Consider the following 11,747-nt stretch of genomic DNA (forward strand, 5'->3'; position numbering starts at 1 on the left):
TTTAGAGTCCTCCAACGAGGATTGAAGCGGAGCTGTACCTGGGAAACTGACCAGCCTACACCGCGACCATCTCCGGTGTAAGTAAATAATCTTTTCAATCAACCATTACGCCTCCGTGACTGATTCTAGCTCAAGCGTACTGCTCCACCCCGCGACTTTTCTCCGGCCCCGCGTGCCCGGGCTGCCGGCCACAGCCCGCGTGCACACAGACGGGCCCGGCTCGCACCCGGCGAGGACGGGACCGGGAGCCGGCCCGCACATAAATCAGTTAAGATATGGTCTCATCCTTAATTATAGTAGTGCTACCACCCAGTCCAATTTATGCAGCTTATATAGTCTTGAAAGTATGTAAACTAAAAGTATGAAGATTAGTCAGTTAACTTTCAATTCTGAGGTAGGTGTTTCCAATTCACAGATGGTAGGAGAGGCATTTTACATGAAAAGGGTGGGTGTAAATTTAAATTTTCATTATATCTGTGCACAATGCTGCAAAGAAACTTATTCTGCTTTAAACCACACTTATTTCTGTTTTGTCAGAATCAAATAGGAATCAATGTAAACTAAACCAAAATAAGTTTTCAAACAGGGACAAATCCATGTTTATCACAGTGCACGGGCACAGGAACAACTTATGAGGTAAGCTAGGATGTAAACTTCTATCATCAGTTACTCTAAGGTAATTACCTATATGCAAGCTGTTACTCCATACTATGCTACACCCCACTTTTCACTGAAGAGTCACAGGATAAGAGCCAGGCACATCGGCATGTTGCTGTACAGCAGCTGTCACACTGAGTTCACTCCATAGTTTACCTAATGGTAAACTCATTCATGTTGTCGTACCTTAAGTCATTTTTTTAAAAAACCCAAACAAGTTTTAAGTTAACTCTCATGTTGACTGGGTTAAGTAACATGGCTAAAATCACAGCCAGAAACAAGAGCAGAACCAAATTTGAAATCAGGAGCTTCTGGCTCCCCCATCATATGCTCTGTCCAGATAATATTGTGCCCATCCAGACAAAGCTAGCTGTTCTTTTATGTCAGATAAGTTTTACCTTAACCTCTGCAGCCATCTTATCATTTGCAAATCCATCAACCGAAAGCTGGAAAGAGAAAAAACATTTAGGTTAGGGGAACTTTAAAAAATATAGCTGTTTAGATGTGCTAAATTATATGCCCAACATTTTCCAAGTAATTGAGCATACCTTTATTAGTCTGGATATTAAGAATCCACCCTGGTAACGGTTATAAAGTTCTTCCCAGTTATCCTTTACAAATTTCCAGGCAGCTTTTCTCCCCTGCTTGCTGCCTCCAGCTACTCCACCAATAACAGACACAGTGTCCTGGGGACGTACCTCTTCCTGCAAAGAAAGAGGAAGCACCCATTCAAGCAAGTTGTCTCAAAGTTTCCCAAAGACTCTGTCATAAAACACACCAACTCTGAAGACAGGGAACCCAACTCAATCTAATCTGAGCATTAAAAATGCCAATATGCAAGGCAACACCTTTTAGCCCTCTTGATACCCCCATCTTCAGAAATCTAGGCAGTGAGGACACAGGTGGCCAACCTGCAGCATGAATGTCAAAAATGACAGGGGAAGCCTCTATGTGTGGCACACAGCAAACTAGGAAGGAGACGGGCAATACAGCAGCAGATAGGGCAGGGGACAGAAAGAAGAATAGATCAGGCTAGGGAGGGGAACAGAGTGGCACTCAGAGGATGCAACGCTAATTTATGGCACACCTACCAAAAAGGCTGGCCGTCCCAGCTCTAGAAGACTGGCAACCAGGCCAGTGAATAGTGGGTCCTTCTCAAAAGTAGCTATAACACTACATCCTACCACAGGTCTCTCCACTTCACCCTGTGATCTCCCATGCTTTCTACACAATCTCCCTTCCTGTGAAGTAAGGAAGCATCAGCTTTCCTGGTAGGTAACTTACTGAAAGTGCAAAGGTGAGAACTTTTTGAATCAGTTCAGGTTGAGAGATGGCTCCGAGAACTCGTTCAATCCGGTTCTTCTCCTCCTGCATATCTGCTTGTTTGTGAAGCTGCAAGGAAAAAGGACAAGCATTAACATACTCACAGCTTAGGAACACATGCCATGTGGGATCATATCCATTATTAATAAAACTCCTATGCTACACTGGAGCTGCAGGGCTGGCATTCAAGGATAGCTTATTATAATCTGAACCTATGGTATCACACTGCTTGTGAATATTTTTACTATTTTCCACATTACATATCCAGTAGCAGAGTGTGTTGCCAATTGGGAATCAAAACTAATTCACCACTTCATTAATATAAGGACAAGGAGAACTACTCCTTTGAGCAATGGTATATGCAATAGCCCACTAGATGGCACTTTAACACTGTGTGAGACCAAAGAGTAGCACAGCAAGGCCTTGTTTTTCACATCACCTTCAGAAGATGAACTACTTGGAGCAGTTTGCAGGGTGGAATGTTTAGTTCCTGCCTATGCAAATGGATAGAGTTGAGAGGAGCATAAGGCAATATAACTGTCCACTCACCTTTAGCATAGTGTCTAAGGTAGTACTATCTCCGTGCTTCAAAACTGTTACATATACCTAAGAATGAAAGGAACACAAAGCATGAAAGAACTTCATAAACAAGCTTTTAGAAATAGAAAGCTAAGCTACTTCAGCAAGAGATGGGAATAAGGATAACTGGTGTACAGGCAAGGTACAATAGGCAATTTTTACAATGAAAATCATCTGCAGTGACAAACTCCTCTCCTCACTGGTGTGCAGCCAGATTTTGGAGAGGTTTACTAATCCTGAAAGCACTGGTACTGGTCTAATGTTGTCACAAAACAGACATATTTTTAAAATCCACTTTCTCCTTGTCCTCAGAACCTCAATTCTATCCTAATTTTGGCAGCGCCCACCTCAAGGAACACCAAAGCTAAAAAAAAAAACCAAAACCCACTGCTTTAAAGAATGTTACTAAACTTTAATCCAGTTACAGAATTGGAAACCTGTTTTGGCTGTTAATTTAAAGGGTGGACTGGTGGTGCCTACAGAAAATTTCAAAAAGAAAATCCATGGTGAAGTGATTCTCAGTTAAATAAGGGTCACTTTTCCTGAGTCTGGTAACTCAAGAGGAATTTGGTCTGAAAACTACTGCCTTGATCTAATCCATTCTTTTTTGGCATTGACCCCAGACCACTGCAACTCTGAACCCCTGGTTTGAGAACTGATACAATAAGGGTTTTCATGACATTGGAAACCTTTTTAATGCCCTAAATAGTATCCAAGTGAAAGATTAAAAGGTCTCAATTAAGTAGGTTAACCCACTAGTGACAGATGTATATACACTCTTATAAGCCTTCATTTATCTGGCTGTCTGGAGACAGCCAGTAGTGTAAGAGGTTAAACTGAACTACTGTCTAGGAGCTAGCAACATTCAATGTAGGACAAGGCAGAAATGCATTTAACAAGCAAGTCTTAATGCTGCAACAGTGATTTTTTTTTATTTTGCTAAAGGGAATGAGGATGAATTCACCAACATGTTCCAAAGAACTGGTCTGGACCGTAATCCTGCCAGAAGCAAAATGCCAAAAATAAAAGGGCTTGTTGGACCAAGGTGGAGATCTGCTCTGTACAAACCTAAGCCAGAGATAAAATTGAAAGCAGAAAGTGCTGCAAAAATATTAATTCTGGTCACTGTAACTACAAAAGTTGAATACAAAACAAAGGACTAAGTCAAGAGTAGGATGGGATCCTTCAGAAGTTTGAGGTAACCTACAGGACTTCTCAGGTCAGCAGACAGGATGTGCTTTCCTTCCACATGGTCCTTAAACCGGCGGCGTGCTTCTTCTAACGTTGCCTTATGCCCAGCTTTTCCTAGTTTGCCCAAAACCAGGCCCCTCAGAAGTGCATCTAGATGACCTGATAAACAGGAGTGGAGAGAAAAAGAAAGACAGTAAGTTAATTTGGGGCATAAACAGTTGAATTCACAAGATACTTAGCACATACAGACATTGAGATAAGATGTAACTGCATAACTCACTTCCCTCCCTCATATTTGAGACTATCTATAGAAAATAGGCTTTTTCCACTCCCATGATTCTGATTTGAGAATGCACTGCTTTTTTAAAAAGGGAAATGATAGGAGGGTCATGGGAAGGGGATTTCACAGGCTAGACATAGTTAGATCTGCAATCTGCATTATCTGATGACCCATATAATGTCCAGTCAAGCCTTAAGTGCTTTGCTATATTGTGACTCAGATTGGTTAGGATAAGTAAAGCATGCATGGATATTAGATACATAAGATTTCTCTTCAGCCTTGTAAGTGTTTGCATTATCAGATGCAGACCCATAGTTTCTTTTCAAGGTACAGAAAAACAGACTAGAAAGATCATAACTTGTCAGCTCTCCAACTGTGACAGGAAAATATGAGAATTTTTTTCTAAAGATACTAACAGCCGTGCCACAATTTGTCAATTTTTCATCCTTCAAATTCTTAACCACATAGCACTCTCTCAAAACACTATTCTATTATGTTATGCAAATTAATATCTCCTACCTTCTCCAGGTTTGGGGTCCCATCCAAGTCTCTCCCCTATGGGTGAAAAAACATCTTTCACGAACACCTGGATTTCCTCATAGAAGTCTGTGTGGGACAAGAGAGTTGAGAGAATCCCCAGGTTACAGCTCAGGTCGCTCCACACAGTATAATTGGGCTCATTCACAAAAGCCTCCATGACTTTTAGAACCTCTACAGTGCTAATGATTCCAGCTCGGGCCTGGGAGAGGAAAAGACACAGATTAATCTCATCTCCGAATAGCACTGATGCATTCAACAGTTCACCACAAAAATCTAACATTCTTCCCTCTTCTTGGTCTGCAGTACTGGGGTGGGTGTGTGGGCAAATTCTACTGAAAGTCTTACCTGCCTGCTCAAAACACTCAGTGCTTTTCACACACAGAAAAAGCAATTTTAACAAAGGATATAAACCCCATTTTACAGATGGGAAAACTGAGGCAACATAGTTAAGGGACTTTCTCAAAGTCACTAGTATTCAACCAGAGCACCAAAGACCACTGATACTCAAGATACTGCTTCTACTGAAATCTAATTTTAGACTAAAAAGGGTGTTTAAACATGCCTACATTTACTTGCTATCATTTATTATGTTTACTTTTTTGGCTGTTGCTCAGTTCGGACAGTGTAACTAGAGAGGTCAGTTTCAATTCCCAGTTCTCATGCACTGGCACAAAACTGTTACACTTCTAGCACTGCAGGGAAACATCTACATAAGTGCTTAAGAGTATCATGAAAACGTTTCTATTCCCAGTGCAACACTTGACAGCATTCCCTTAAAAACTGCTGCCTAAACCATGACAAACTTTACAAGCTTTAGCCCATTCCTACCTCTATTAAATTGCAGGAAGTCAATGCAGTCTCAAATTGTATTTAAAAGCCCTTAACTGACTGCTGCCTGGCAACGCAGTGTGGCTTCAGTTACAGCAGCTAACAGGTCCAAAAGCCCACCTCATGAGATATTTGTGTATTCTAAGAGGTGACAATCAGAAGCTGGTGCATCTGATTTTAACACTAATCTCTGCTTTTACATAGTGAGAGTCGAAAACAAGTCACTTCTTCAGCAACAAGCCCATTTCAGGAAAGAAAGAAGGGGAGTGATAACTTCACAGTTAGTGCTCAAATCCTCCACAACAGCAAAAATAAGTATGTAATATGGGGGCATGAAATATTTTTCCCCACCAAGGAAAGACAGTGGACAGACTCTTTGGACAAGCCCTCTGCTCAAATCCCTTGCAGGAAGTCAGGAATATTTCCTGACTCAGCTGAAAAAAGCCAGGGGAAATTTTCAAATATTTTCAGTTCATAAAAAAACTCAAGTGTAAAACATCCCCGCAGGGAAAACAGCAAAACAGAGTTGTAGGCTCATATTTGTGCCACAGGATTTAAGTCCGTCATGCAAGTTGATGCTTGTCAAGCTAATCGTATATATATGCAGAAATTGCAAAGGTGCTTCGCCTCCAGGAACTGAGCCTGGCTCTTCAGATACTATTTTCTACAGTAACTGTGGTTTGATTATTAGTCATTCACAAAGCAGACCACACAGGGTAGGATAAGGATTGCTCACCAGAGAGAAGAGATCGTTCTGCAACCCAAGTCTGTCCACAGGGGGTAGGGTGAGATCTTTGATCGCTGGTATTAAACTCTCCAGCATGTCAGGGCTATATTTAGTACGATAAAACCCTACTGTTCCCAGGTTTAACTGAAATGCACCAAAACAAAAACAATAACAAGTTCATTAGCACAGAACAAAGAAGCCAACACGCTGTCCTTCTGGACTACACAGAAACAGTTTTCTAACTTCCATATATTTCAGTGTTTTGCAGGAAAATCAGTCACAGTCATTGAAAAGGTCACAACTTTCTTGTAAGCAAGAATTTAGAATTCCTAGTAAGGGAGAGGAAAGAAAGCCAAGATCTGAAATAAAGCACACAAAAGGAGAGAAATATAGGAAGGCAGGATGATGAGGCAAGAGCTCTTGGGCTAATAATGACGAATTTGTATACCGGAAACAGAGGCTATGGTTAAACTAGAGGAGAAGAGAAGAGAAATTGGTTCAGGGTGGGGTGGACTTAATTCAGGGAGGGTTACATCAAAGAAGACAATTTTGAATTGAAGTCTGAAATTAAATGTGTTAATAGACCTGAAGGGGGATGGGTCAGTCTCGTCACATGTCTGTCTCTAGGAAAGCAAGGTACAGAAATGGTGTTAGAACAGGGATGGGCAATTATTTTGGCTGGAGGGCCACTTAACGACTTTTAGCGAGCAGTCAAGGGCTGCAAGGGTAGCCTGCCCCTTGATGGGTGCCATGTCCCCGGTTGCCATCTTGGCCCTGAAGTCCCACCCCTATCCCCTGACCCCCGCTACTGGAAATCCCTCCCCTTGCCCCCAGAAGTACTCCTTTTGGGAGGAGGGTTTGCCATCTTGGAATCAGAAAAAACACAAAATCATGTAATAAGTATCAAACATCTACTACAAAATATTTTAACTATTTCAAAAACATTTTTGTCCTAATTTATGTGTTTGTGTACTGTATATAGAGGAGATTGCATAATAGCTCAAAATAAAATCTTACTCTTGTATATTATGTGTGAGGATGGGGGTGTATGTATGGTGGGCATGGGATGTGTGTGGGGGTTGTGAATATAGTAGTGTGCGCACATAGGCACCCCCCCACACACACTCCCCTGCCCCCATGGCGTACAGTCCCCACTCTCAGCGGCAGCAACAGCACCAGGTAGTGGTGGGCCCTTGGGGTGCCCATGCCCTGTGGCACCCCCTAGTGGTGGCTCTGGCTGAGTCCCAGGAGCTGCACATGGCAGCAAAGAGCTGGCCTGACCCGGATGTGGCGGTAGAAAGCTAGCCAGGCCCGATGGCATGCAGCTTCCTGCTGGAGTGCCAGGAGCCAGGGGGAGCCACTCACCATCAGGCTGGGCTGGCTTCATGCTTTCACGTGAGGCTCCTAGCACTCCAGCCACACATGGAAGCACAGAGCCAGCCTGGCCTGGCTTGACTCAATGGCACGTGGCTCCTGGCAGCAGTGCCAAGAGCCCCACATACCTGGCCTGGCCCAATGGCACGTGGCTCCCAGACCGAATGTCACTCCAGCTGGGAACCCCACATGGTGGCACGGAGCTGGCCCCACCCAATCACGCACGGCTCTGTGCGGCTCCTGATACCACAGCCGGAATCCTTAAACCATCAGGCTGGGCCCGTTCCGTGTCTTCACGTGGGGCTCCCAGCTAGAGTGCTGGGAGTCCCATGGAAGTGGAGGCACAGACCTGGCCCAACCCAATAGTGCACAACCTCTGAAAGCCCACACCTCCTACTGGCTTTCAGAGGGGCAGCCATGGGCCTGTAATAATTGTCTTTTGGTGGGGCCCCATAGGCCAGACAGAATGGTCCAGCACGCTGGATCCGGCCCCTGGGCTGTATTTTGTCTGCCCACATTAGAACCTAGAATGCTTTAATGTGGAGGCTTCATAAAAAGGGACGGAATGTAGACAAGCATCTAAACATTAAAGAGAAGATCAGAAGTGCTGCACCTAACTTCACTCTACAACTAAATCCAGTTCTGATATTGGTACTGTTACTGCACCTTCAGGAACCATTCACATCTTGCAAATAAAAATTTGCAGAGATCTCTTTCCATTTCCCGCAAAAAAGAAACATGTTCAAAAGTGATTCATGGTAAGTAGGCTGAATAAATTGTATATCATCTGATGTAAAATTACATGGCAATGATTCAAGGCAACTGGATCAGATGGCTTAACAATGCTGAAGTAGAAATTACCTCAACAACGCTTTGAAAAATTATCACCCAGTTAAGACAGACAGAAGTCTCATACTCTGTTGGTGTTACTCCATTTTAAATCTCTTACAATGCCATCTGTTAAAATCTAAATAAAACAGTATTTATCCTTCACCTAGGAGTCCAAAGTCAAAATCTCAGAAAAATATTACCATGACTGAAGCAAAAAAAATGTTTGAATTACACAGGATAGGAGATTAAGGAAATTAAAAATGAAGCTCTATACTGGAAAGAGACAAATAAAAAAACTGGGGTTCCAGATGTGCCCCACTGACTCCATGTCAAATAATTTCAGGGTCTGTCCATTCTAGCACGACAAAAGTAAAAGTAGCATAGCATAAAGATACCTCATCTATGAAATGAGTAAACTAATACTAGTAAGTAGACTAGTACAGGTCAGTGCACACTAATATAACCTGCTTCAAAACAACATGATTTACATGCAGATATATCTCAGGACACCAGAGCAAACAGTTTGTTGCAGGGCAACCTACCCCAGTTTGCAAGTCTATGCCAGTACAACAGGTTTCCATTGATGTACATACACTGATGCCTCAAAACACAGCAAAGGGCTGGCATCAGTTCACAACTGTTTTCAAACTGCCATCTCTGAAAATTCACCTTGGACTGCGCTGGGTTCTTTCCTCGTCAGGCATCACTGACCATCAAAGACATTGCAAGGGCGAGTCTTGCTTTGACTATACAAAACTCTTAACAGGGAAAACCTAGCTTGGTTCTCTAATCCCAGGGTACATATATGGCCTGATAGATGGAAAACAAATACATTTGATATGGAATCTGTGAAAGACTAACCCACAATGTCATTTTAGAGTCATTCCTTAGAGCGCAGCTCTAACTCGATTATTTCTTAACCTAAGGGGCTCATGTGACAGCAATCTCAGCAGATAATCATCTTTCAGTTTTGAGGTATTAAACAGTACATATGAATAACACTCATTTTTTTATTTGCAGATTTGTAGTAGCCTGGTGATAGCCAGTAACAAAGCATTCAGACTAACAAAAAGATAAACAGGACCATTTTTGCTCAGGATAGGCTTTAGCTAAGCTATGGTTGCTATGGGAATACACAAAAAGCCACCACATTTCAATTCAAAAGCTGCCTCAGTTTGATGGCATCACTCAGCTGTTCTGGGCTTTAGCTCCTAATTGCTGCAAGTCAGTGTTGCCCAGGCCATTGTTAAAAAGGCAACTCTCAAAGGAACTGGACCTTACTAAGCAAGTGTTATGGAGCACTGCCAATAAAAGGCAGTTGCAGACAGACATCACCAAACACAAAGTGAGATGAGAACACAACAGGTAGCAGGAAAAGAAACTGAACAGCCCTCAAAGCACTACAGAACATCTCAATGAGACTGAAACTAAGTCCCTTGGATACGCCCCCTCTGTGCAAACTCACCTTCACCCACTGGTCTGGTTTAACGTCTTTCAACACCACTGTCAGCTCTGACTTGTCCATCAGCACTTGCATTTTGGCACAGGTGGGGTCATCACTTGTACAAATACTTATGGGAATCATCCACAGTGAGCAGTCCTCCCCTAAACAAGGGAAGAGAAAAGAGAAAGGCCTGAGGGAAAAAGGAATGCAAAAAACAATACAATACTGAGACGTTTCACCTGATGTAGCAAATTTCAACAGTAGCAGCCTCCACACGACTGCTTAAAGCAACAGCTTATTTTGAGAAGTCAAAAAAATTCTGTGTTGAAAAGATTTAAGTTATAAATACAAGCTTGACCTTGCTCTCATACAAGGAGTTTTTACTTGGTTACGGATGCAAGTCTAACAGATTCCTATCCCATATACTTCTTAAAACTTGAAGTTAAGCATCTAAACCAGGGGTTGTCAACCGGGTGTATGCGGGAAGGCCTTTGGGGGTATGCATGGGCAGGGGACCAAGTGCCGTCACCCACCACCCCGTGCCAGCGCCTCCGAGGAGTAGGGACAGGGCGGGGCAAGAGTAGCAGTGCCCCTCTGTGGGCCGCACAGGCACCACCCAGCCGGCCAGACATGGGGGGGAAGGAGGGTGAAAGCTCGCATGCGGTGGCTGCCACTGCTCCATATCTGGCTGCACACCACCCCTTCCCCCCCACTCCATGTCCGGCCACCAGGGGTACACTTATTTAAAAAGGTTGAAAACCCCTGATCTAAACATATAGGGCACCTATACATGTGCCAGACTTCTGTAGGACACTGAATACACATGATGCTGTGGGAGCTTTAATTAGAGGTGCTCTCAGAGCCACTTTAATTAAAAGCTCTCCCCTCCACCCCAGAGCACATAAATTCTAGAAAAGGCACCTGCCCATGTAATCAAACAGTGCAAATGTTGCCTGCTGTTGCATAATATATGATGCACATTGGACTTCTGTTAATCCTCATCTTACCAGTATACGGTCCACTGGCACAGAATTTCTTCTGGACTAACTTCAATACTTTGTCCTCTTCTTGCTAAAAATGGAAAATTAATTCTATAGGAGCATTAACAAGTTTAAGAGCTTTCACAATTAAAGAATATTCCCATGAAAACCTCAGAAAAACTGCAAAATGGTGTTTTCTAAAAAAAAATGTTAACCTCTACTCCCACTGTCCAAACTACTGAGGCTGAAGGCTCTTTTCTAGAAAACAGCAAAACTAAAAGCTGATATATAGTATATTATCCAGTAAATTCAGTGAGTCCCAGCATACTTAGATTGAGAGAATTTAAGGCCAGAAGGGACCATTTGATCATAAACTTTTTCTTCCTGTATAACAGTAGGCCAAATTTCACTCTTTTAAACCTGTATTAAGCCCAATAACTTGCTTCTAACTGTAGGATAATTAACTTGGCTAGTGTATCCTTCCAGAAAACGGTCTTCCTGATTTGAAAACATTAGAGAGAGAGAGAATACAGCACTTCCTTTGGGAGGTTGTTCTAACAGTTATTCACTTTCCTTGTTAAAACCACGTCCCTTTTTTATTTTAATTTGTCTCACTTTTGCTATGTCTTACTGATTGTTCTGCCTTTCCCAACAGAAAATACTTGGTACTAATTTTCCTGAGATGGTATTTGTATAACGTTGTCAAGTCACCTTTGGAACTTTATGATACACTAAATGGTCTCTCTGCTCTCTCCGAGACCTTCAAATCTTTCACTAAGACATCTTCACCAGCTCTCAAGAAAATTATCGCTTTTTTCTGCATGCTCTCCAATTTTTCAACATCCTTTTTAAAATGTGGACAGCAAAACTGGATGCAGTGTTCCCTTGTTACCTCACTACCACCACGTACAGAGCTAAGCCACATCTTACTTCCATTTATACATCTGCAGGTCATGCTAGCTTTTAGCCATAGCACCAACTGGGAGCTCCTGC

The 11,747-nt window shown here is 42.7% G+C and overlaps 1 protein-coding gene across 1 annotated transcript in view; it reads right to left on the bottom strand.

Annotated features, from left to right (window-relative positions):
- The window catches only part of NPEPPS (aminopeptidase puromycin sensitive), a 60,277-nt gene that overhangs the window by 9,739 nt on the left and 38,791 nt on the right, over positions 1 to 11,747 (bottom strand). Inside the window, exons 13-21 of the mRNA XM_025194460.1 lie at positions 10,782 to 10,845; positions 9,796 to 9,935; positions 6,135 to 6,269; positions 4,550 to 4,769; positions 3,767 to 3,909; positions 2,530 to 2,586; positions 1,942 to 2,049; positions 1,206 to 1,361; positions 1,056 to 1,103 (exon numbers count right to left, since the gene is read on the bottom strand). Of these exons, the coding sequence (XP_025050245.1) occupies positions 1,056 to 1,103; positions 1,206 to 1,361; positions 1,942 to 2,049; positions 2,530 to 2,586; positions 3,767 to 3,909; positions 4,550 to 4,769; positions 6,135 to 6,269; positions 9,796 to 9,935; positions 10,782 to 10,845 (1,071 nt within the window). The remainder of the gene's footprint in view (positions 1 to 1,055; positions 1,104 to 1,205; positions 1,362 to 1,941; positions 2,050 to 2,529; positions 2,587 to 3,766; positions 3,910 to 4,549; positions 4,770 to 6,134; positions 6,270 to 9,795; positions 9,936 to 10,781; positions 10,846 to 11,747) is intronic.

Source organism: Alligator sinensis, unplaced genomic scaffold, assembly GCF_000455745.1.
Source record: "Alligator sinensis unplaced genomic scaffold, ASM45574v1 scaffold2168_1, whole genome shotgun sequence".
Classification (NCBI taxonomy): Eukaryota; Metazoa; Chordata; order Crocodylia; family Alligatoridae; genus Alligator; species Alligator sinensis.